This window comes from Lates calcarifer, linkage group LG10, assembly GCF_001640805.2.
Source record: "Lates calcarifer isolate ASB-BC8 linkage group LG10, TLL_Latcal_v3, whole genome shotgun sequence".
Lineage (NCBI taxonomy): Eukaryota > Metazoa > Chordata > Actinopteri > Centropomidae > Lates > Lates calcarifer.
Window position 1 is genome coordinate 21,255,485 of NC_066842.1, and position 26,425 is coordinate 21,281,909.

General features: G+C 39.8%; 5 protein-coding genes across 7 annotated transcripts in view; 1 reads left to right on the plus strand and 4 right to left on the minus strand.

The window, feature by feature from the left end:
- The window catches only part of nup93 (nucleoporin 93), a 29,869-nt gene extending 17,669 nt beyond the window's left edge, over nucleotides 1-12,200 (minus strand). The window contains exons 1-3 of one of the 2 annotated variants that reach the window (XM_018703546.2): nucleotides 12,038-12,200; nucleotides 10,356-10,538; nucleotides 8,681-8,798 (exon numbers count right to left, since the gene is read on the minus strand). In XM_018703546.2, the coding sequence (XP_018559062.1) occupies nucleotides 8,681-8,798; nucleotides 10,356-10,534 (297 nt within the window). In that variant the 5' untranslated portion in view covers nucleotides 10,535-10,538; nucleotides 12,038-12,200. The remainder of the gene's footprint in view (nucleotides 1-8,680; nucleotides 8,799-10,355; nucleotides 10,539-12,037) is intronic. The other variant, XM_018703547.2, reaches the window with a different exon arrangement.
- A 3,313-nt stretch (nucleotides 12,201-15,513) lies between these two features.
- On the minus strand, nucleotides 15,514-16,657 carry steep1 (STING1 ER exit protein 1). The gene has a single exon (XM_018703601.2). The coding sequence runs from the start codon at nucleotides 16,495-16,497 to the stop codon at nucleotides 15,820-15,822; it is 678 nt and encodes a 225-aa protein (XP_018559117.1). The 5' UTR covers nucleotides 16,498-16,657; the 3' UTR covers nucleotides 15,514-15,819.
- Nucleotides 16,658-17,096: 439 nt separating this feature from the next.
- Nucleotides 17,097-17,967, minus strand: mt2 (metallothionein 2). The gene is made up of 3 exons (XM_018703602.2): nucleotides 17,800-17,967; nucleotides 17,647-17,712; nucleotides 17,097-17,344 (listed from the first exon to the last, which is right to left on the minus strand). Exons 1-3 carry the CDS (start codon nucleotides 17,822-17,824, stop codon nucleotides 17,253-17,255), a joined length of 183 nt encoding a protein of 60 aa, XP_018559118.1. The 5' UTR covers nucleotides 17,825-17,967; the 3' UTR covers nucleotides 17,097-17,252.
- A 2,571-nt stretch (nucleotides 17,968-20,538) lies between these two features.
- LOC108901922 (lathosterol oxidase) lies at nucleotides 20,539-25,035 on the plus strand. 2 transcript variants are annotated; one of them, XM_018703611.2, is made up of 6 exons: nucleotides 20,539-21,665; nucleotides 23,124-23,341; nucleotides 23,503-23,620; nucleotides 23,854-23,954; nucleotides 24,245-24,373; nucleotides 24,618-25,035. In XM_018703611.2, exons 2-6 carry the CDS (start codon nucleotides 23,132-23,134, stop codon nucleotides 24,885-24,887), a joined length of 828 nt encoding a protein of 275 aa, XP_018559127.1. In that variant the 5' UTR covers nucleotides 20,539-21,665; nucleotides 23,124-23,131; the 3' UTR covers nucleotides 24,888-25,035. The 2 variants fall into 2 exon arrangements, with proteins under 2 accessions (XP_018559127.1, XP_018559126.1); XM_018703610.2 differs by having other exon boundaries at nucleotides 20,544-21,665; nucleotides 23,503-23,635.
- anapc13 (anaphase promoting complex subunit 13) lies at nucleotides 24,998-26,337 on the minus strand. The gene is made up of 2 exons (XM_051073563.1): nucleotides 26,034-26,337; nucleotides 24,998-25,319 (listed from the first exon to the last, which is right to left on the minus strand). Exons 1-2 carry the CDS (start codon nucleotides 26,130-26,132, stop codon nucleotides 25,194-25,196), a joined length of 225 nt encoding a protein of 74 aa, XP_050929520.1. The 5' UTR covers nucleotides 26,133-26,337; the 3' UTR covers nucleotides 24,998-25,193.
- Nucleotides 26,338-26,425: the final 88 nt, after the last annotated feature.

Here is a 26,425-nt window from a genome sequence, read left to right on the forward strand (position 1 = left end):
AGGTCTATATTTAACCACTCTAACCAGAGAAGAGCTCAGGTCAATGCTCACTGGAGAGCTGCACTGGAAAAAGGAACAGAATAGAATAGAATAAAATAGAACAGAATAGAACAGAATAGGATAGGATAGGATAGGATAGAATAGAATAGAATAGAATAGGATAGGATAGGATAGAATAGAATAGAATAGAATAGAATAGAATAGCATAGAATAGGATAGAATAGAATAGAATAGAATAGAATAGAATAGAATAACTGTAACAAGGGTGTATGGCATATATCTATTACCAACGAGGAGACTGTTTTAGTCATGATGATGACTGACTGTTATAGCCAGTAAACTGGGGGAGGAGGAAAAGATGAATAAGATGGACATCTTTTCCTGAAACAGACCGGGGGGGTTGCTCTTCTCAAAAGCATCTTAAGCAATGGCTGCAACACTGGATGACTCTGCTGGGCAGTCACCTCAGCATTTTTATTTTAACTGGAGTACAACAGAAGGCAACAATTTTTCAATGCTGACATTTTGTGTCCTGTTGCCAGCTGCTCTTGCACTGCCACTGACTTTGCCTATTTAACATTTTTTTTGTGCCAAATGTAAACTGACAACTTAGCCAACAGCAGTGGCCAAAATTCCTATTTGTCTGAAATTCAAATGATTCTCACTTTAAAAGAAATAGTTTTTCTGCCTCAAAATTAGGATGATATTATGTCTAATAAAAAAGAAAAAAGAAGATTTCAAAGAAGATCACAGACACGCACAACATAATTGTTGCTAATATCACAACTACGGTGTAATTTTCATTAGCACTAAATAGCTGAAAGACTTGGCATGTTATTCAGTCTGAGACACACTGTACCCAGCACTTCACAATGACTAAACAGTGCAGACACTTCAATTCTTCCATGGTAAAAATAAACATAAAATAGAGGAAAGGAGTCATATTAAAGAGCCACAGTAAAACGTTCAGTCCAAAAAAGAAGACATTTTTGCTAAGACAAATGCGTGCTTATCACTTTCAAGGATCAATTCAGTGCTGGGAAATAGGTGTATCTAAAGACATACATTTTCTGTTGCCCCACCCCTGTATTGTGTATCCTAAGAGATCTGCAACCCACAGTGAACACCCACTGCCTGCTGGCCAGACAGCCCAGAAGCTTCTACAGGAACAGGAACACGAATACAGCCACAGAAATAATTTAATAATTGGTGATAAATCAGGAAAAACTCCATTGTTGCTGAATACAAATACCAGATATTGAACTGGGTGGGAAGGTTGAGCTGGGGTCTAGTCTGCCATCAATTCAAAATACAACTAATGGAAGTTTCAATCTTTGTCTCTAATTTCTGCTTTAATGAGCAGATATTGCAAAATAACAGTGGACGCCCGACTGTGTCTCTAAAAATACACCCTATTGTAAGAAAAAGAACAAAAAGGGCCGTTTTTTGGTAATAATGTAAGTACTCCTCTTAATCTATCTATCTATCTAGGTGAATGTGTGTGTGTTTTCAAATACGCATGTTAACATGCACGCATGTACTCATTCTCTGTGCCGGCACACACAGGCCCTTCCTCTGTTAGCCTTGGTCAATGTAGTCACACTGTCTGCGCCTGAATGCAATCTTACTGTATGTTCAGGGAAATTAGGGAATCTGATTTTTCCACTCTTTCGATCTGGCTTCATACTTATTACACGCTACGAGATACATGATGTTGTAGAGATACAGAGTCTCAAGGAATCAAAGGCTACATAAGGACACAGTCAAAGAGCAGTTAAAGAGGAAATGAACGTAGGGAGCCTTGTTCTTTGTGCCAGTCATCATGAAAGTAAGAGTGGGAGGCTTTCTGTCCTCATTTGCCATGACACAATGAGCTGTCCACTGCTCGAGTGAGTGTGTGTGTGTGTGTGTGTGTGTATCCATGTGTGTGTCAGAGAGAAACCCCACCCTTCACTCCTTCGCTTCCTGTGTAGCAAACATATACACATAAAGTACTACAGCACATACAGACATACATACATGTGTATGTATATTTGAGACAGTGATGTGTAATAATTTACAATCAATTTATACAATCGTCATCATCACTATCATCGCCATGGTCACAGCACAGCCACACACATAATGTAGCATAACCAGAGAAGAGGTTGAGAAAGAAAGACAGGTGATGAAAAAGTCTGACAGACAAAGCACATGCCTGTCTGTGAGTGAGTGTATGTGTGTGTGTGCATATTCATGTGTATAGGTAATACTCACTCATGCTGAGCACCTGCCTGCCTGACAGACACAGACAGATGAGAAGAGAGGATAAGACAAGAAAGAGTCAAAAAATAGTTTTTCGTTTCTTTGTCTTTGCCCAGGTATCTGGGCTTTGACAGCCCAGGACACCTGCATCGCCCCTCTGCCTGTCCATCCCTCTTTATCGGCGCTGTGCCAGGGGAGTAGCAGTGGCCGCCATGCTGGGGCGTGTTCCCTATGCCTTGTCGAGCCGGCATGGCGGTCCGCTTGCAGCCTTTCCCCGTTCGAAAGCAGGCCAATGACTCTTGTGCGTGAGCCGGAGAACCAAGTGGAAGTGCCACATCAAGACTCACTGGAGGTGGTTTTATTGTCGGAGGGCCGTACCAACTGAGTGCTCAGACACAGGGGGGATCCACGAGAAGTAACTATGGATTCATATAGAATATCAGTTCCTACCATCAGCTGACACCCCCCCTCCCTCAGCCCTCATCCTCCACCCTCTCTCGCTCTCTCTCCCTCCTTCACTTCATCCCAGCATCTCTGATGGCCCTCCGCCTCCTCCCTCCCTCAGTCCCACTCATTTTCTTCCTTTTTTTATCCATCTATGCATCCTTCCTTTCTTCCCTCCCCCTCTCCTCCCTCCCTCCCTTAGCTCAATGCAATTATAGTAATGGATTTTTTCCCCCTCGGTTGATGGCTTCCGACATCCTGTCTTGAAATGAGGCTAATCATGCTCTTAAGGGTCATGTTTAGTTAATGAAGGGTTTGGGAGGCACATGCGGGTGGGGTGGGGGTGGGGGGGCATTCCTATGTGCTGGCTGACTATCAGAGCACACACCAAGCAGGCGTGTTAATACACACAACACTTAAAGTCTAGAGCACATGGCACACACTCATTCACACACGGGCACATGCCATAAAGCTGCATTCATATGTGCAGGCCAGCACAGACAAGGATGAAAATGCATGCTCCCACGTGCAGCCAAATCTACGCTACACTCACACATTCATTCATAAGCACATGGGAGATATACTGTACATGCCAGCAATCGATCGTGGCTGACACAGATACAGCCATGCAAACACAGCACAAGGAGCCTGTGCACGACACGCACATATCCTGTGAAGCTATGTCGGTACTGTTCGTCTATCTCAGCAGATGCTCTGGGCTTAGCCAACTGCATCCGCTGAACGCATGCCATCACTGCTGAGGGATATGTGTGTGTATGTACTGGGTTGGGAGGGCAGAAGAAGAGAAAAGGGAGGGAGAGAAAGGATGTAAATGGGAGAAGGAGGAGAAAGAAAGAAGAAAGAGAAGAAGGTAAAGTAGAGGAGAAAGGGAGAGTAAGCACAGGCACCAGCTGAAAGAGAGCGAGGTGAGGAAAAGGAGGGAGAGAGCGAGAGGAGAGAGAGAGAGAGAGAGAGCGAGAGCGAGCTCTGGCAGTGAAAGATGGAACAGTGAAAAGTGAGATGAGGACACAGAGACGAAAAAAACTGCAGCCAGTCACCATTTTTCTACCAGTATCGCTCTCCGCCTTCCTCTTCTACAGTTTCAATTTTCTGTCCATTTTTTCCATGTTATCTCCTGTGATCTACTTTATCTGAATTTTTCTTTCTCTTTGTGTCAGAATCTCTATGTTTCTGTTTGACATCCTCCTTTGTTTATTTTTGTATTTTTGTGTTTGCATTATTTGATGACTGACGACAAATAACCCAGAAGTACTGAATTCTAGTATACAGCCTTTCATCCCTGACAATTACTGTCACAGAGAACATTTAGTACAAATGCCAAAATGAAAGAGAATAAAACAAGGATTAATTTGTAAAAAAAAAAAACAAAAACAAAACCCATCTACAATGAGATGATGACTGGTGGTTAATCTGTATACAGATGTGTTATGTAGGATTAGGTTTGGCTGTCGAGAATCAACTTTCATTTAGTTTCATTAACAGTTCCTGATAATTTGCTTCCATCGACATCCCTGGATGCACATGCACATCAACGCAGATAAGAAACAAACAAAAATATCCATATGCTACCCAACCTTTTCTGGCATACAAATAATAGTGTATAATAATAGTGATTTGGATGATATGGAACAAAATTGCCCAATAACCAGAAAATCTTCCTCCAATATCAATACATCAGGGATGTAAATAATGATTATTTTCATTCTGTTCTAAATAGATTAGTTGAAAATAAAGTATGAATTTTACAGTACATGTGTTGATTTTCAATGTACAATTTTTCTGAAGCTTTCCCTGGAAGATGTTAAATATCTGACAAAGAGGTGAGAAATAAATGTGTCTTTAAAAGAAATTGGAAGAAAACCTCACTCAAAAAACCATCTTAATAAATGTGCACAATGTATGTGTAGTCTCGAAACGTGGTCCATGAAGCCCTAAATCTAGGACTGTGTGTCTATACAGGCTTCTATAGTAAGATCCTCACTAATTTGCGTTCAGCTATACATACAGACACATCACTCACACACCAATGCCCTCAGTACTGTATGTATGTGTGTATTCCACACAGGAGCTGCCGAGGCATTTATCAGCTCACTCATGCGCAAACAGACACACACACACACACACACACACACTTATAGACACAATTCATAAATACTGACAGCATGTTTGCACTTCCTTTGTGTCTATCAACCTCATGTACTCGCCCAATCCTCATGGCCTTGCATCTTTTAAACCAAAATGAAAGCCTTAAAATATCTTTTTTGTATTATATTTGACATGGTTCAACAGTGTTGGATACTAGAATCTAGAGGCTAGACAGTCTTTTCTACAGTTTCTCACCAGATACACAATGGTACTGCTACACACTTAAGTTTAGGTCTTTCCCTGCAGCTTCATAATTACAGAGATAAGATACTGTAAATGTTGGTAGGGACGCAATGATCTGATACACAGGATTGTCCTAATACTGACATTTTTCAACAGATCTGGGTACCCCTCCCTCTCGCTTGTATTTTTCCGCCATGCAGTTACTGTGCAAATCAAGAATATTAACAACCACCAGTCCCTGAATGACAAGTGAAGTCCACCACCTCCCTCAAACTGCCTGGACTTTGGAGAACCTCGTGAGTGGTGCTTCAAAATTCAATCAGATTGAAGGAGGTGGGTCAGTTTGTAACTGGAAGCAAATGTGTTTCTCCATGTTCCACAAAGAAAGGAGTATGAACAGATATCACTCCTCCTACAAACCAGGGAGTCAGATAATTTCTTTGGAGTCACTTGGTGGTAAAGATCTACTCGTTTCTCTCTAGAACAGATACAGAATTCTTTTTTTGTGTGAAAAAGCTATAAACACCATCATGCTCAGTTTTGTCATCTGACATCATGTGTATACTGTGCCAACAGGTGTTGAATTTTTACAGGCATGTTTACAGCCGAGGGGCCCAAATATCTGACACTGGGATTTGTACTGCTACATAATGGAAAAATAAGGATCCCATGTGAAAAGATTTTGTCTAATTGTTTATTTTTATCTGCTTACGTTCCCACTAGTGTTTATCAGTATGATACAGTGTGTGGGCACTGTCTTTGATATCAAATATTCAACTACTATACCAATGCCCCAACATTGTAATGAATCTTGGAAGGCAGAGAATCTGTGTTTAGTCTACTGTGTTGTTATTTTCTGTCCTTGACCTAGTATGTCAATACTGCACTGTGTTTCTGTCTTGAAATATCTCAGTACCACTTAACCCCTTTTCCCCTCAGCGTGCTTGGTGATGTAAAGTGACTGAGACTCTCCGAGCACAACATTAAATTCCTATCTATACGAGACAAAAAAGTGGACTGCCAAGCAAAGTGATGTTGATCAGAACTTGGCTCAATGTCTTGGTGGTCGTACCTTCCAACAGAATTCAACACCACAGGCTTTTCCTGTTTTGGTATTTTAAACTGAACGGGCATAGATGCAGGTTCAAAATACTGTCAGGACAAAAGGCTCATTTGACCACTGAGAGGTAGATGTGATGGATGTTCTGGAGGCTTTGTTAAAGCACATTATGCATTTAGACTATGGCCCTGCATCAGAACTGTATCTCTGTACTCTAGAAAAGCTCCTATGTATTTGTTACTGTATTTATGGCTGAATGAGCCACTAAGAAAAAAACCTAAAAGGAAGCAGTGTTATTGGTTTTAATAATAATTCACAAAAAACATTACTGAATATATGGGGTTCAAGATGAATGCCAATACACTGCTGCCATCTGTGCTGACTTGTGCTGACTCCTTTTATTTTCACCACCTTCCTGGAACTTGCTTCTTCAAATGGAGCTGTGGTTTTGTCTGTAACAATGCACAGGAATTGTACTACTGAACAAGATACTGCACGTTTCTACTGAAATGGAACTGTGTAATGCACTGTCTCTTTATAAACCAATAAGGGGAAAAGTGCAAGTGCAGAGAGGAAGAGTGTGTGTTTGTGTTTGTGTTTGTGTGTGTGAGTGTGTGTGGTGTGTGTGTGTGTGTGTGTGTGTGTGTGTGTGTGTGGGTGTGTGTAAGTGCTCTTCCTGGCAGGCAGTCAAACCCACCCAGGCTAGCATATATCTAGTTGACCAAGAAAAATGAAAGAGATGTGGATGAAGACAGATGAGTAAATGTAAAAGAAAGAAAGCAGGACAGCAATATAGAAATACTTGAATATAGAAGAAAAACAAACTGTGAAAGATGGAGTTTAAGTGATGCATGTAATATTCACGACAAAGAAATACTGGCTTGGTCAATATATGCTGCAACTCATCATAACTGCAACTCAGACTACAAGTCAAGTCTTTACTATCATTCAAGTAGAAACATATAATAGATAGATGAGCAATGATTATACAGTATATAACCAAATTTTCCATTCTTATTTCAATGTACAAATGATTTCACCAAAATAAGGTTAACTGTAAAGATTTAGTGGCACAGACAAAACTGATATATGTTACTGCTACTTCTGTGTCATTATGGGTTTACAACCCCCTGGAGTTATATTCTTTTTCCAGTTTTGCCTATTGATTGCTGATCTTAATAATTCCCTGCTTCAGGTTCTTTGCATATTATTTCAGCAAGTATAAAAACCAAAATATGCTGAAAGCACAAGACGCCTTTCTTCTAAAGATTTAAGGCAAACACACACTGGGTACATGACAGTGTTTCTCCTATCATATCTCAACCAAGTGCCCATTAATCTCACTCCTCAATCAGATAATATTTCTACAGGAAGCAAACTCACTGTTTTTTCATCTGTTCTAATTAAGTCAGGATAGTTACATGTCCGTTAACACAAACGTAGGGCTGGGTGATAAGGGAAAAAAAATAATATCACAATATGTTATTGACCATGTCTTATATGTCTATTGAGGAGAGGTTCTATCGTGATATATATCTATATCATTTTATCGCCCAGCCCTACAGAAACGTAACACTTCTTCCTCTCCCTGCTACACAATTGAAGCTTTCCACCTGCCAAACATTATCCAGTAACACAGTTTAATCACAACCAGTTCTTAAACACAACTCTACTGCCTCATTACACCTGACAAAACATGTGACCAAGAACAAACTACATACTAAATACAAATGCTCAAGATTTTACTGGACACCTCAGTGGTGTTTCGTTTTATGTACAATATGCAAACTGACAAAGTCACGTCATAACCTATGAAGGACAAAAAATGAGTATAAATAAATAAATGTAGAAATAAATAAATGTAAAAATTGCATTTTACATTACCAGATATCTTTATTTTGCATACATTTATTTCTACATTTATTAATTTATTTGTTTCTACTTTCATTTTTTGTTCTTCATAATAACCTGTGTTTATATACTGATTAAAATATATGTATTGGGACACCCATACTAGATGTTCAATTAGAATTTTTATATTTGCTGCAACTACAGATAAAGTACAGTGCTCATCACTACTCATCACTTCTTTGATGACTGCAATGATCTTTCTCCACTGCAAACAAAAACAAAAACAAATCCTGCTGGCCAAACGTTAAGCTTTTTTTTTTTTAACCATGGGAATGATTTAATTACTGAAGGGTCTCCAAACATTCAGTAATATATCATTTCATCCTCCAGACCTAAATTAAGAGACTTTGTTACCATTGCACACAAACTTTCTCAGCTGTAGCTAAGTAATATTATTTCTGTATCTTAGCCCTAATGTGCTCTCTCTGCAAGCCAGTGTTTGAATTATGTATGCTCAGCCAAAGATGGCTTCTAGACAAAGAAGTATCACTCTCTATCATTTTGATATCTGGAACAATATGAAGTGGACAATACAAAGTGAACTTCATGCATTTTAATGTGTTTTTTGCATCTGGCAAAAAAACACCCACTGATTAGTCTTTCACTGATGAAACAGTTTATATAAGTGCCATAAGAGCTCGCTGGACTCATGATCTAGTATGTCATTCATACCTGTATGTCAGTGTCTTTAACTGGCTCCAGGGGCTCAAATGTGGTGGCAGCACTTAGACTTTCCAGCCTCTGAGAGATGTGGAAGATGTCTAAGCCTCTGGAACCGAGGAGGATTGACCTGAGAGAGAGACAAAGAGGTGGTGAGAATGAATGAATGTGATTGAAGGACTAAACTGAGAGCAAGCCTTACAGAAAACTGCACTTATGTTTGACATCCACTAGAGGGAACAAGAGGCTTTAGCTGCTACTACAACAGTGGATGAAGATGACATCAGGTCAGCTCCACAAAACTATACAAGGTTTATGTCAAAACAGTTATAAGGAAAACTAGACATAAAATAATGCCACTTATAAAATACTGAATGGGTGAAACATGACTCAGTTTAACTTGATCTTATATATTTAGAAGTCCATAGTCCATTATAGTATGCAGATGTGTCACAGAGGACTGAAACCTAGTAAATTCTGTTGTGGCAGCTGACTATACTAAATACTATATTATCCACAGCAAATTTAAGAATATAAATATTAGATGTTAAATGTCAAAATCAAAAGGTATAATCCTTAGACAAACAGAAGCCAGCACAGCAAAGGGAAGGTATCACAAATATCTGGATTTCCATGGGTTAATATTTTAAACACATAAAGATTATTCTAGAATGAATAGGGCTGGGTTTAAAGAACATTTTCTGATTAATCTTAATTTTTTTTATTTGGATAATCCGATATCAATTCTTAAAATCCTGCTATCAATTTTTGCATTTGGGCTTTTTCCCAGTAAACACAAATTTGTGCTGAATGTATATAATGGTTACTTGTTGTAAGTGGTTCAGTTAGGGCTGCATGATGTATAAAATTTGGAGACTGAGTCATTACAACTTGCACAAAAAAGGTATTTTATTTATTTATCTCTGTAAACTCTGGCAAGTCCACATCACGGTTTACGAGACTGTCATGACTCAGGATGATTAGCTGACTCTCTAAATAGATTACAGTTGCATCTGCGAGAGGGATAGGCTGAAAAAACACTGCACACTCATCTGAATTCTCAGTTTGTGTCTGTTGTAGAGATTATCTCTGGCTACAAGATGTGGGGCCATGTGGAGTAGCATTTCAATTTCACATTTTTTAAAAGTATGTATAATGATGATGCCCTTGTAAGTGGTGCAGATCTTTTATTATTCTTGCTCATCTATTACACACATGTACATCTAAATACAGATGTGTCATGTTTTTGTTAATTTGCATTTGCCAAGGAAAATAAATCCCTGGACAACAGTTTGATAACTAGGAAAGGTGTTTACACTTTAGCCTATAATGTGCACTTTACACAAGTCTATATTCAAGGAACTTGTTCACTTGCTGAACGAACAAGAAATTAAATTTTCCAGGATAAATTCTGAGGAGCAGTTCACGTTACACTGGTACTGAATCATCAAGAATCAAACTGAATCTAAATGAATCGATTCTGAACTTTGAGAAGTTGGAATGAATCGATAGACCAGTGCTGAGATCCAACCCTAAGAATGAAAAGAGAAAAGGGCATCAAAGCATCAGCAAGTGGTTTGTATTTTAATGTGCAGGTTTTACAATCACCCTACAGGAACAAACTGGAACAATATAGATTTCCTAGACTGTGCAGCGTGGCTATGTGTGAGCAAGACATTTTTCTTACGCTTTTACGTCAGCAGCATCTTGTGAGGTGCGGGTCAGGGTGCGGGAACGAAGCCTCTCCCCGGCCTGCTGGATCTCCTGGAGGTTCCTCTCAACGTGCGGCAGCTCTGACACTGCTTCTGTCTCTGCAGCCAGCTGCTCTGCCTGCTGGAGCAGCTCCCCAAAACCCTCTGCATCCATACCTCTATACAGAGAGAAGAAGAGTGTTTAAATACAACAGTACAGTATACAGTATACAGGTAATAGTGAGGTCTGTAACTATGTGGACAGTGATGCAGGTTTTTTGTTTTCTTGTTTCATTTCTGTATTCCAGCACATATGATCTGATATGAAACAATAACTATTGAGAACAACAAATGCCATATTTCAGCTTCAATTTGGAGGTATTCACATGCATACTGTCACAATGAATAAGTCAAAGCTAGAATATCTTAGAGAGATTTGCCGCCATCATTTCGACCACTGTAGCGATTACTTGAATATATCTGGTTAAAATAGGCCATTGAAGACAAAGTATCATATCAATGCAGAATTCTTTTAATGGATTATCAGGATTGTTGCAATAACGTGATGAAACATTTGTCAGGCTTTTAATTTCATGGATTAGGCAAAAACAGGCATTACCATACAGTTTTTATTATCCACAAACAATATTGCCATCCCCTATGATTAGGTGTTGAGTCTGCTGTTTCGTTTAACCATGTTGAGAGGCGAGAATGCTATCATTAGAAACTGTGAGTGACCTAGAGCACAAGAACATCAGTGCGCTTACCAACTGTCAAACAGATGAAGCAGCACTTGAATACAGACTTTTCTGCTTAGATAGATGCAGCAGCAGAATGACCCCAAGACAAAGTCAAAGCAGCATTTTTAGAGCTGGTAAGTGAAACGCTCCTAAACATTTGCACTCAGCCCAAAACTAGGCAGGCAGCTGCAGTTCAAGCCTGGCAGGGCATCACCAGGTAATATACCAAGAGTCTGCTGATGTTTGAGGATTATAGTCTTTAAGCAGTCATTGATTGAGGGATTTGCAACTAAAATCCAAGAATATATTAACTTAATTTCAGTCTAACAGACTACTAACTACCTAAGAACACTAGTTGTTTATGTTTATATCTCAATCTCCATCCCTCAAAGGCTCACTGTCGTTTCACATTTAATCATTTGACTGCTGCCATAAAACTCCAAAACAAAAGCATCAAATATTGAGCACATGCCATACAAACGAATGCGAATAAAACATTATGTTCGCTAGACTATAAAGGTCGCACAGCTATCAGAACACCTTTTGACAAGTGACAAACAGACTGACGCCTTCAGCCCGCGCATGGAGTGCCGTGGTTGTCAGAATAGCTAAGCGTTAGCACAATGCTAACACTTTGGCTAGCTAAGTTAGTTAAGGTACTCGCCTCACTTGTGACAACAGCAGGAAGCAGACTGAAGGGTAATTTCAGTTGCTGTGAAATGTATATAAGTTACCCAAGTGACAAATGTGACGACAATCATATTTTCTCTTCCGTCCTAGTTTTGTTAGTATACTTCACTTGTTAGCTTCACGTCAAAATGAATGGCGCTTAGCTAGCAGGCTAAATGGCTATCGTTCTCTCGCATGCTCGCAGCGCAGAGTCAACTCAAATTGCTAATATTTTACTTCACACTGTTGGAAGCAGACACATTTCATACCTGTTGTATGGGGTGGATGTAGATATGGTCCTGTCTGTATTTCTCAGGTAAGCGTGTTTACCGTTATTACCTTTTATTCAGTTTTGTTCAGCAATATAACATGGATCAAAGTATATTATTTGCCCCGGCACTTCTGGAGTCCGCGCTGATTGGACGATCCCCCTGTCCGTACCGGATATCATGCTTGCTCGCGTATTGTAAAGATGTGAGTGAAGCCGCTGCTCTGCCTGTTGGACAGGATGACTATCCTGCACTGAAACAACAGCGATCTGCAGCGATGTCAAACTAAAAATCATGACAGTCAACAAAAACATAACATGACAATCATGACACAGTCAGTAAGTACACATCAAAGCAGACAAAACAATTTCTTTTTTTCTTGTTTAATTCAAGACTCTTCTTTATGTGAACTCTGGTAAGAAATGAATATCACTTTCCAGTACCTGAATGACTGCAGTCTGACTAAAAGCACGTGACTAATATTAATGCTCAATGTTCATGGGAGCAACATAATCCCCCATCCTCAGGAAGGAAAAACAGCAGTAACTTCACAAGGTTGAAATATACTCTATCACACTCACTTCTAATAAGACTTGTAGTGAATCCTATGACTATCTGAAAACAGTCTTTTAAATTGTAAAAAAAAAATTGTAAGGGTGATTCCAAATCAAATAAGATAAGGTTGTTATGGCACTGTCTGAGACCTTGTCTGTATCATGAATGGGTCCAAAAACCAAGGCCTATATTTCTGTTCAAGTTATATTTTTTTTCAGCCTATGATATTATTTCATTTTTATAATCTCAAAAACGTCTTATCAGAGAAGCCATGTTTGGGCATTAATATCTTGACAAGTATTGTTCCTAGCCTCACCACACTTCGTGGGATGTTATCTGTGTGTCAAACTATTAAAAGCCTCTGCTGCATGCCATTTTATTTTTATAAAGCTCTTTTATTAACTTTTTGTCAGTATTTGAGGTCTCTACCACCAGTGAACATGAAGATGTTATTAATGAAACAAGGCGTAGTAGCGTGTTTTGATCATTGCAATCTTAACACTGCTGTTTAGGAATTTTGCACTTTTTTCCAAATCCAGGGTCTTTTAAAAAATATAGGTGAACAGTACAAAGTGTTAACAGTTCACTCATACTGAGAATATGTTTGTCTTTCATCCTAAAAAAAAGTGTAGTGAAACGAGGAATAATACTTTTCAAAATATTACCACATATGGCTTCCCAGATAAAGCTTTTTAAAAATGTATGTATAGGTAAACATTGGAATTGAACAAAAATATTTTACAGGCCTTAGTTTAGGAACCCAAACACTAGAAAAGAAAAACAAACAAACAAAAAAAACATAACTGGAGACAGTGCTGCAGCCACTCTGCTGGACTCTGCTGGTCTGATATGACACTCAATGACCCTTAAACTGTTGACCCTATAAAAAGTTCAAGACTAATATGTGAAGCAACATTACCCCTTTGAGGTTAACTAGGTCATATGAAATAACATGTTTATGGAGTGCAGGCTAAAGCACCACTCAGGTCAAGGGAGTTTAGAGCAATGTAAGTTAGTAAATGAGTAGACTGACTTTTGTCTGCTTGCAAAAACTGTGTCAACATGATAGCCAGATAGATGCTCTGCACACACATGTAAAATTTATCATTGACTGTAGAGATAACAAAAATGAAATGTATAAATGTATTTTTTATGCAAAGTCCTACTAATATCTATTTAAATTTTAACATTAACAATATTTATATGCTTTGATAGCTAGGGGCCTTTGCTGGTTAACCGTTTGGTAAGTCTTATAGAAGAAGTGCTGGTCATACCAACATCAGACATGAATTTAGAAGACGCTGACTTGTTTTAACTCTTGCTGTTGCCTAACCACTGCCTGTAGCTTGAATCACAAAGGCCAGATGGTCAACGAATGCCTGTTTCCATGTTAGAGTCTGTTGCTTTGTTAGAACAGATCTGGTCATGTGGAATACAAAACCCCCAGAGTTACTTCATTATATAATACAACATGTACAACTGTTCTCTCTGTTATACAACACAGGAGCACATCACAGGAGTGCTTGTGTTTCTGTTTATTGCAAAACACAGCGATATTTCACCTAAACCAGCTGGATCCCCAGGTTCCAGGGTCTCTGTGAAATGAACCTTGTGATCTTACACTTGTGAAATAAAAAAAATCTAACAATATGCTCAAAAAAAGAGAAGAAAACAAAAGAGAACAATTCTATGGATGTCCCAACGGAAAAAATGGTTGCATTGTCAGAGCCATGAGACCTTACTGTTTCCCTGCAACGTACAATTCAATTGCTGTCCAACTTAACATTGTAGTTCCAATTTTGTATAACCATTAAACTAAACTAAAATGTCTGTTCTTTACCACAGGACAGAGAAGCCTACATCTGCAGCTCTAAATACTTTTAGTTTCCTATGAACTGTGGCCAAGCTGTGATCCAGTCTAGAAACCACATTGTTCTCTTAATCTGTCCTGTATTTTTGTGACCCACATTAAGAGTCTGACCCGCCAGTTAGACACTGGCCTACATTTACCCATCTTCTCACAAATCACTGTCTGACACGGAAAGTCCCAAATGTCTCTCTCTATGTAAACCATTTTAAGCATTACACATGATAAATATCAATATTTTAATACCAAATGATAAAAATATGCAATGTCCTTTTTCTATTATTTTTTTTAATTATTTATTTTTCATTGTCCAATGTGCACTATCCAAATTTGGGTACATAAATGATTGTATGTGAATGAATCATATAGGTCTCAGGATACACAGTACAAATACTGGATTTACTGCTAATGACTGGACTTCACTTTACTGCTCAACCTGAAAGCAGCTGCAGTATTCACCCATCATAAAGTTTGTCATTTACACCCCTACTGTGTCAAGTCAAAATAACTCATGTAGATAAAGGATTACTGATGCTGAAGGTTGCAATGAATGAATATTTTTAGCATTTATTCATCTAGATTAATTTTGCTACTGTTATTGTTACTTATTTATTAATTAGCTTTTTAGTCTACAAAATGTCAGAATCAGTAAAAATGTTAGGTTCCTTAGCTAGTGTCCCCAAATAAGTTGCTTTGTTTTACCAATGGTCCAACGCCTAAAGATACTCAATTTCAAATCATATAAAACAGAGCGAAGCTGCAAATCCTTCCACTTGTGGATGGAACCAGAGAATGTTTGACCCTTTTTCTTAATTAATGATTTAATGACAGAAATGTTGTCAGTTATTGTCCTGACAATCTCTTCAGCTCTAGTACATTTCCACACATATCTCCTTTAGCATATTGTTTTACTGATTCAGTCATATTTAAGACCTCTACACAATTGACAGTATTTAAGTCCATCAGTTGCCTTGAACTTGCAAAACTTCAGTTTAAGGCTTTTCAGGACTTGCGAATGATAAACTACAGTAACTATTACACCAAGAACTAAGCCTTTAAAAATACCAAAACACGTTTATTTGGTCTTTTAATTTTGTACAAAGCAACGTTTTAAACTAACTTAAAGGTCTATAATTTATCCCCAAGATAACAATCTTAATATGCAACACCCACACACATTAACAGTCCTGTGTCCATAAGTCCAGTTATATAAACCTGTCTTTATCCACTGCAGTGCTGTTGCCCCCGACAAATCTCTGGGACAGTACTGGACAGATCAGGTTAGTGGTTATTGTGCTAAAGTGTGGGTGAGGACTTCAACAGGATAACAGTCACAGCTTTGTCCCTCAGTGAAACTCATCTACTTAAACTGATTGTCAATGAGCGTGCCCTTCATCTTCGCCTTCTTGGCCTCCAGCTCAGCCAGCTCCTGCAGCCTCCTCTTGCTCATGCCCTTCCTCTCCAGCTGTTTCTCGATCACTTTGGCGTTTTGAGCGTATGAGTCCGCCACCTCTCTGGCCTCGATCTCCTCCTCCTCCTCGTCTATGGTAGACACTGTAACAGAGCTGAACTTGCCCATGTCTTTGGTCCGCTTGGTCATCATCACGCGCACTTTCTTCGGAGCTTCCGGCTGCTTCTGGCTGTAGACGCTGGTGTTGCCGAAGCCCTGCCCGAACTTGACCACGGCTCCGTCCACAATGAAGGTGGCCGGGCTGTTCTTCTCCTGGTGCTGGTAGAAGAGCAACAGGCCGCACTTGCCGCACTTCTTGCGGTGCTGCTTCTCGATGCCCTCGGCTCTCTTAATGTACGCGTTTTCGTCCTCCTCCACGTTGCAGAACTTGTGGGCATGTTTGGCCGCGTCGATCACCCTGGCTCGATCCCGAGGCCTCATGGGCAGCTTCTCGAGCTGGCAGTCCAGCACTAAAACCATTTGTCCGCACAGGCAGTAGTAGACATGAAGAGGCTTTTCTCCGTCGTCGTACTCCTCTCTGTCTCTGGTGTCCGAGCACACAACACTTCTGGACACAACCTTCGGCATGTTCGACCACTTAAACTGAACAGTCTTACTATATTAGACGTTATTGCCGAGACACCATAACGACAAAAGCAAGAGTTGAGTTTAAAATTTCTCCCAGAACACAGAAACAACGCAACACTTCCTGTGTGCGTCACTCTTACTCTTCCTACCAGAAATCACGGTCCTTTTTGTTCCCACCTGGCTAACGAGTTCCGTCCTTTTCATATTTTTTGCTGCGCAAACAGAGGTCACTTTGTTTTCCCGATGTGGGCGGTTATATTTTGGGGGTTAAAACACACACACACACCACCTTTGTTGGCACTTGCCTTGTCACCACAGTACGGAAGATATTCTGTTTAGTTTAAGGTCTTCACATTTTACGCCTGCATCGGACCTTCTCTACATGAAGAATCCCCCCCTCAGAAAAAAAAAAAAAAAAACAAAACAAAACACTGCCTTATTAATTTCAGCTGTGTGCATCGTCTCCCAGTCAGAGTCTGACCTTGGTTAGAGGACTGTACGCTGCAGTATCACACCCACATCACCTCATTTATAATTGAGGTACCCTACACACACGGCGTTGACATTTTGGAGCTTAAGCAGGACACAACAAGTCCACATTGAGGAAACGGATTTATTTCAACATTTAAAGACAAGTACAAAATACATCTTTATATTTAAATTTGCGACTGCAAACAATTCAATATTAGTTCAAACACGGGCTCCATCACTAGGGGCAGAGGGTGGGGGTGGGGGGTGCTGATGGTGCAGGCTCCTCACTGACAGCAGCTGGTGTCGCATGTCTTCCCTTTGCACACGCAGCCAGAGGCGCACTTGCTGCAGCCGGACGGGCAGCATGCGCAGCAGCCTGAAAGAAGAGCGGAGAAAATTTATTTGGTGACAGACCGAGCAGTCAGCTCATCTTGAGCCCGAATTCCACATCATTAAAAACATTAGGTCGTGCAATTTTTAGCCGCGGATTGATCAAGATGGATGGTTCTATGAGAATTTAACACCTGTACATTGTAGTTAATTAAGCCAATCAAAGCCACCTGGGTAGCTGCCTACACGTCATGGTCAAGAAAAGGTAAAATCAGCAATAACTCTGGCTGGGTTAGGACCATAACATGTGTAAAGTGCTCTTGACATGTTATCAGTGTGAGAACTTACTCTTCTTGCAGGTGGTACAGGAGCAGTTTGTGCAGGTGCAGGATCCCCCGCAGTTGCAGGTTCCACCTAAACATAAGAAAAAGGACAGGTTAGCTTCGCTTTATGGCAGTTGGTACGAAATAGGATACTACAGTCATAAGCAGAAACACTTACTCTTGGCACAATCGCAAGGGTCCATTTTATCAGCTGGCGTCAAGTTTTTTCCTCCGAGTGTGAAGCAGATGTATTCTCTCGCTCTCTCTCTCTAAGCTGAGTACTTGTTGTGATTTCTCAGTGAATGGGCGGCCGCTTTATAGCAGTCCTCAGAGAAACAGGACCGGGTGCAAAACGCGCCAGTCACGCTGCACGCCGGCACGTAGTAGATGATTACAATGAGGTTTGTGCACACGAGCTGATTAACCACCCAGAAGCTGGGACACAGAGATTCCCAGGCCAGGACGAGTTAGCGTGTCGTCTGAAAATTACGTAAGACTCCCAGACCCCCATGTCCCCGATACTAAACCCCGGAATAATTAACGTGTTTACACGGAGAAAAACATCATTATATAAGGGAATATATAGAACAGAGTTTTACCAAAGTTAATCACCATCTCCATTCTCATTTACACGGGGACACGAAATGCCACGTGTCTCCTATTAAAATATTATAATTTCATTTTTGTATGTGTGTGGTCAGTAATGAGTTAAAGCAAATAAATACGATAAGAGAGATATGACTAATGCCTCGCGCGTTTGGTCAACACTGATTTTGCGCACGGTTAAATAAACGATTCAACTGAACTAACGCTTATAAAATACTTTCATGGTACAAAGGTCTGCAGGCCGTTTGAAAATAAACTATATACAGATTTAAAGAAATGTTATAATTGTTTTCTAGTACAGCTAGTTAATATAGCGTAGGCTACACTGCGACGTTTGCCATATTGTCACTGTATGTGCAGATTTCAGGATTTCTTTTAATTCCAGTCATTGACTGTTATAATTACAGAATTAATTACCCATATTTTTTTTTCTTTATTTCAGTTTTACATGGTTATAACTCACTCCTTTTATTCAGAACGTCAACTGTAGCCCATCTTCGGAACTTTTGCCTCAAAATATTTAAAAAAAGTATTTAAAATACACATTGAATAAGCCTACCTACATCCCTTTACAGTTTATTAATAAATCTTTTTAGTCTACCACCCGTAGGGACTCCTTAAATGTATCCCAAATGTAATGAAAGTCAAATTAATCTTGAAGTTCAATCATTTAAAGCAAAAATAAAGGCGATCGTGTTGTTTATTTGGGGGGGACAATACATTTATTTCCACATCACATGTAAACAATCAGTCTTCTGTGATGCTCCCTGGTGTTTTCGGGTGTGTGCACACGGTACAAACAGTCTGCTGTCTGTTGTCACCGTTCCACTCACTCCCGCAGCTCTGCACCCGGCGCTCGTGAGCAAACCAAACTAAAATGTGCTATTGTAATATGCTGCCTTCACGTACCGTGTGCTGTAGGAAATGTTAAATTCACGAGCAGAGCACACATGACAACCACATGACAAGCCTAATTGTTTTTATTGAATTAGTGAGGTTTATATTAATATTGATTTGCCTTATCACAATTTTATTATGAAACCGACCTCGCTGGTCTGTGATGTTAGTTGACTCCCTGTTTTGAATCCTGTGGAAATAATTAGCATACTCACCTCAGCAACGATCACTATTCCAATCGTATGTTAACAACTGTATGTCTATATGTTCCTTTTTTGCTTTTAGCGGAGACATATTTCCACTGGTGGGAGACTATTTATCTTACATTAATTGCGCTCAGATATAGGAGCTTGTGTTGGGAGCCTGAAGGCAACATCGTCACCTCTTTGCGCTCGCTACCGTCGATGTTCTTCGGAAGTTTTCCACACACATTATTGCTAATAAATGTCATTACATCAAAGTGCCGAGTCATTATAGGATGTGACCAATGTGAACCAGAGTGTAACGAGTGAAGAAAAAAAGTAGAGCTGAGTGCTTTTTTTTTTTTTTTTTAAAAAGAAACAACCGCATATTATATATGAATAACTATATAACTATACTATATATATAGTATTTTTTACGTTAACATCTCATTGAGTAGGACGAATAACTTTACACACGTAGGATCCAGGTCATACATATTTTTGTCGTATCCTTCAAACCACAGCTTTTTTTCTTTTTTGAATTAAAATGTAAAATCCCTAATTTTCCCAGGATACTAAAATCACACAGAGGTGTATAAATAATAGGCATGTCAAATTTCCAACTGTATGTATCTGAATAGTCATAACAATAAAAAATATCCTCAAGTTTTCAGTAGCCTGTACCCTCAATGGGAACAGAGAATATGTGATGCCACGGTGAAAAATCTTATTCAACTCTGTGGATGAATGAAACCGGAAATATAGGAGTGACAGCCTGAAGATACCAGGAGTGACAAGCCATGAAAATTGGGTAACGATGTGCAATGAAACTTTAGAGGAGAGAGGTGCTGTTTGCTTCAGAGGGCTCTAGAGGGAGACATTTACACATTTAAAGAGAGAAAGAAAGCTCTTTTCATAGGAATGCCTTTTCAACTGTGATTTAAACATTTCTTTTGTGTTTGAGCTATTTGTTCACATTTTAATCCAGATTTAATTTTGTCTCACAATACCTGTAAAAACAAACAAACAAACAAACAACAACAACAACAACAACAACAAACACCCCACCCACCGACCCACTCCAAAAAAAAAAAAAAAAAAAAAAAAAAAAACACAAGTGCAAGCAACTGATGTAGTATAAATTGTTAAAACTTTTACTTTGAAGGAGGACACAGCCAAAACATGAGTTACATGTGTAAAACACTGACACGCTTCACATTCATTGTCACCTGCTTACAATCTTGAAAACTATACAGTGGGCCTACATTAAAGATTCTTGTGTGTATACACTGATAATGGAAATAACATCAGCTACAAATATAAATAGAGTGGAGAGTGGAGCTCTTTGCATGAAAACCATCCTGTTCAGATTGCCTGTGCAGGCATCGTCTCTCTTAATCTAACAGTAAATGATCACATCATCCACCTGTATTTCCTGCCGAGTGACAGTATGCACATCATTACCTGTGACATATTTGTGTGTCACAGGTTTGAAATGCTGGCAGACAGACTCTCCAGGTCTGATAGGATGTTTTATGATCATAAGGTGCTAAATATATTTTCATCCTGATGAAACTCACATTTAATTTTGCCGTGTGCATGTGTATGGAATGTGTGCATGATGTATGTGCGTGTGTGTGTATGTACTTATGTGTAAAGGGCAGACAGTTCAGGGGAAATTTGATCCTATAGCCCAGCATGGGACAGGGTACATCTACTGCAAAAAATAGCAGGCTCACCCCTGCAAGTGATTTTATTTTGCATTATAATTGAACTAAGGGTGGTTCAAAGTTGTCAGTGTATGGTTTAATGGCTATTTTAATGGCCATTTCAGATGCCTCATGAATGTGACTATATGCTACATAAAGACATCAAATTAGAGTTGAACTCATATTGTGACGAAATACATTCCATTACCTGGAATCAAATGAACATAAAGAGAGATCATTTCACTGAAACTGCACTGAAATTGCCAGAAAGTGACTGGGAGATTGAGTCTCTTGCTGTCACCCAGCTCCTTGTTATTTGCTGAGCACGCTGGGATCGTGTTCCAACAGGACTCACATTTATATCTCCCTGGATCCTGTCAACATACTTACTGCCTCAACAAAATGAAGCAAAGAGGAGTCTTATTTTGAATGTCCACTGCCTTCTAGTAGTAGTTGTTTACATTAATGGATAACTTACTGGAATGTGTGGTAAATTCATATCAGCAGTGAGCGGTTTATCATTAGGCTGTGTGCTTTCTGTCATTAATTATATGCTAGTGGGGGACATGCTGTGTGTGGAGGAAGGACGACTTGGTCACTTTCTAGGAAGGTTCACACAAATCTGACGTCTGGCTCTGGGCCTGAAGCAGGTCAGTTCAGCAGCAATAACCTCTTAAAAATGAACTCCTAAAAATCCTGACTTATTGAAGCTTCTAAAGTATGTGCAGTTGTTTGGAACTTCTGCACAGATTTGTACTGAAACAACTGAATGTAATAAATGTGAATGCATGGTGAAGGTGCTTGTTGAGCCTGTAAAAAAAAAATAAAAATTCTGCAAAGGCAACTGTCCTGCTGCAGGTGTGCAGAATTAGCCTTCTTGCTGGTGCTCTTATTTGTTTTCACAGTAATACCAATAATGTTTATATGTACTACAGTGCAGACACATCTGAATTAATCCTATTTTATTATGGCTAAATGCCATGGAAAGAGATGAATTAGGCAAAAACACATAATTGAAATTAAGTATGAACTTTTATAAAGGCTGCTTAACAATGATTCTATAATTTATAGCTTCCCTGTTTTCACAGTGATTAACATTGTATGGTAATTCTAAAACACAGGCATAGAGACTAATGACTGAATATAGTCTGAATGGGATTGAGGGCATTTTATCAACTAAATTAAACAACACATCAGAGGCAACTTTTGATAACTAAAGTCAGGACTTTGGTCTAATCATCAGTTGGCTAACCTGTTAAAGTTAACAGTTAAACAGTAAAAATAACACTCTGACAAGTAGAGCTGTATTAAGAGAGGGGAAATAAGGGTCTTTTGAGCCTCAGTACTATGGCACTGGAACAGCAGCCTGCATTGGGACAGTGGCCACTTGTACAGGTATGGACACAAAACATCTTCAGTTACTACAGTAGAGTACCTTGGCTATTAATAAGAACCTATGACAGACAAACATTTTAGTTTTGCTGATAGATGTGTGTTGTAGTATGCATTTCTCTTACAGCTGTACTAGACCTACAGTGAGTCTACTTACATCTACAGAGAGTTGTCCGATATATTTTCCCACTATGGTTCAAGTGTTGATAGAAAATGTGTTGACTGCTGAGAAAGAGATGATCTCTGCAATCTCCTCTTTGATAGTGGTCCTCAGACCTGTAGAGTTAGAGTTAGGAACATCAGATCAGCTAATGTTAATCAGATACTTTGATTGTCTTAGAAAGATATTTTGTCATGTTGTTTCTCTGCTCTGCGTGCTGCAAAGACAATCATGCTCTTGTATTCATGTCTATGGAAGGTGCTGCTCTCTTGGCCAAGTTTATCTAGTGGTTGTTGATGAAAATAATCCAAATCAATAAATAACAGCTGAAATGCAAGATTACATAAACAGGTTAATGTACAGTGTAAAGATCAGTCTCTGGCATGTTGGGCACAGTACGCTGCAAAGCCTTTAAATTCAGTTTATAAGGATTTCCAGTCCTTTCTAGGTGTCTTCTCATAGAGAACCATTTCTACTCCTTGATGTATTTTTGTCTCACAGGAATTTTCAGCCAGTTTTTCCTCATCATAGTGATTAGTTTCTTTTTCCCACACAGATAGTACCATGGATCATGTGCTAAACATTGCTGACCATTACATATTCACCCCATATGTTTACCCGACCTGGTGGCCTGAGGATGAAGCTCTGCGTCAGATAATCAGCCTGTGGGTGGTGACCAGCCTGGGAGCAGAGCTGATTTACCTGGGCTTTGGTGCTCTTAGCTTCTACTATGTCTTTGACCATAAGCTGATGAAACATCCACAGTTTATTAAGGTAGGCAGTTTAATGGATAAAGCTCTGTATTCACCTAACTGGGGATTTAAACTAGTGGTGTCTGTGACTGTTTTTATCATTTAAGATAACATCAGACCTGCTAACAATTCCAAAGCAAACTTTTCCCAGATCCTAACTTTATGTCTTTGACCCAATGACAGAACCAGGTAAGAAAAGAAATTCAACTTGGAATTGTCTCTATCTTCTGGATGAGCTTCCCCACAATAGCCCTTTTCTTCTGTGAGGTCAGGGGATACAGCAAACTTTACGACAAGATCAGTGAGTCTTCTCTGGGTGAGAAAACTATTCCATAAAACCTTAAAAGCCAGGCTGTGGTTCATAGTCAACTTTGATCAATTTATAATTACTCAAATGTTTGTCTAACACTAGAAAAAAAAAAACTGTGATGACTGAAATCAGCCATGTGTCCAATATTTATTATATAATTAACAGGTTGAAAAATAATTAGTCCTAATGAGACTCATATGCATACTGGTTTGTTTGTGTTTCAGGCTGGCAAGAAGTGTTCCAGAGCATTGCTGGTTTCTTGTTCTTTACTGACATGTGTATCTACTGGATACACCGGTGCATGCACCATAAGAGTGTTTACAAGGTGAGCTTCCCAGAAAAAATGTTGTTATGAACTTATTGTACACTACCTCAGCACTAAACAGAAGCAGGTAGGCGAGGTAGGCAGTGACTAAAGAACCAGGTATCAGGAGTTGGTGGAGACCAAAACAGAGATAAAGGCAGAGTAAAGCTTGGACTTCCATTCATCAGTAGGCCATAAATAAGACTCCAATTGAATGATAATACTGCTCCTTTTTATGTGTAATGTGTAAGTAAGACAGTGTTTGCTAGATGGTGATAGTTTGTCAGATCATTTGTGTTTCTCCCCCTCAGCACTTACATAAGCAGCACCACATATTCAAGATCCCTACACCATTTGCCAGCCATGCCTTCCATCCACTTGACGGCTTTCTGCAGAGCTTACCCTACCACATCTACCCTTTCATCTTCCCCCTGCACAAGGTGCGGATCTGACTGTCATTCTTCATGAAACATTTTGATGTTAGATGTTAGAGCTGAGGTTTGAGGGGTAACAATCTTCACAATCATCACTGCAATGTGGCATTTTACTTGAATTTAATGATTGCGAGGACAAATATGGACACATTTTCATGAAACTTGCTGTTGGAAAGCACAGGTCAAAAAGTACATTATTAACAAAGTGTCAGTCAGTTTTTCTTTAAAACAGCAGATATTGATGTTACAGGTGGTCTACCTCTCGCTCTTTGTCTTTGTTAACATCTGGACCATTTCCATACACGATGGAGACTACCGCATCCCAGGCCCTCTGATATATCTGATCAACGGTGCTGCTCACCACGTAGACCATCACCTCCACTTCAACTACAACTACGGACAATACTTCACGCTCTGGGATCGCCTGGGGGGCTCCTACCGACACCCCTCAGCCCTGCTGGGCAAGGGGCCACATGACCATGTCCGCAAGCTTCTGGCAGAGGCTGCACAGATGAAGTGATGATATGAGTCTTTTCTTATTTAAATCTCACGGGGAGATTTCCAGAGAGGCCAGAGTCAAGAGACCAACAGCCATCTGGAGCAGAAATTTGAAATCCATGACAAAGGAGAGACAATATGTAATTTTAAATACAGAGCTGTGCATGAAATGACATGTTCCTTTGAGAGTTCTGTCCAATATGGTTAAATGCACTGCCTAGAGATAGCAAGACTGGGAACTAGGTCAAAATAATCCAAGTTTAGGTAACATATAGTTGTGAGATTAATTGTAGATCTGCGTGGAAGTGGCAGCAACTCGTCTCTTCAGTCAGCTTCCAGTGCTCGGTGTGTTTTCGTGTAGGCTCTGCAGGGCGAGGTCTGTCCACTTCATCTCTTGTTCTTTCACGGACTCTGTGGATCCCCCATTGTCCTGCTCAGCCTCAGGCAGTTCACTCTAACAGGGAACAGGGAAGACAAGATGCCATGAAAAAGAGCAGCAGGAGGCTCATGACTTACATCCATCTCAGTTCACTCTTTTTCATACAAGAATGAAGGTATCACAGTATGAAGTTATCAAGGTAAATACTGAGAGCATGTAAAGCCACAATCACAAGAGTCGTACATGTTTTGAGCCTGAAAGAGCACTTCTGTCTCTAGATTTGAGGGCTCCCTTTACTCATTATCTACAAGACTGTTCCCTCTCAGTTTTCACAGTTAATGCACCTAGCATACCAACTGAGAACAGATCAAACTGAACTGGATTTCAACTGAGGTGACACCCTCTCTGAACCTACAGTAACGTTAAGCAGCTTCCTTGTGGGCTTCATCACATTTTTCATTTATCTAAAAATGCATTTCTGTGTCCTATTACAGCCTGTTAGTCCATCACGTTAAGGACTGTCATGTCATAACCTCCGTTGTTCAGCATCTGTCTTACCAGTTGGAAAACAGTACTCACAAACCGGTTATAGGTTGGGTTTGTTTTGTGGTCAACAGTTCTGTGGTCAGTAAACTTCCAGATAAGATGAATAAACTGTTGCTTTTAAGAAACATCGCCTCCTTCATGAAAACAAACTCTCTGTTGATGGGAAGTTCCTGCACACGACGGTAAACAAACTCTGTGAACGTTGGTTCCTGCTAATGCTAATTTGTATTTAACGCAGCCTACCAGAGGGATGGTGACATCTTCATACGGCAGCTTGTCTTCCCTCCAGGCATCATCAGTGAGGTCCAGGACTCTCCCGTCTCTTTGGATTTCACTGTCCATCCTTTGACTAGGACCCCGGGTAAAGCTGCTCACGACCTCTGACCTCTAAACGCTTCGTGCACTGAGAAAGATAGTGAAGATAACCAGTAACAGTCCACTGCTACCCTTAAAGCTCTACTTCCAATTAGCTACACAATAAGAAAGCAACAGGAACATACGTTTGTTAAGAATTATTTTAGACATTTGAAAAAAGTAGACGCGGTAGTGTACGTACAGCTGACGCTTGGTGATGACGTAGCACGATGGTGCCTTCATGGTCTGTGGAAAAATACTGCATTACACCAGAGACGTTA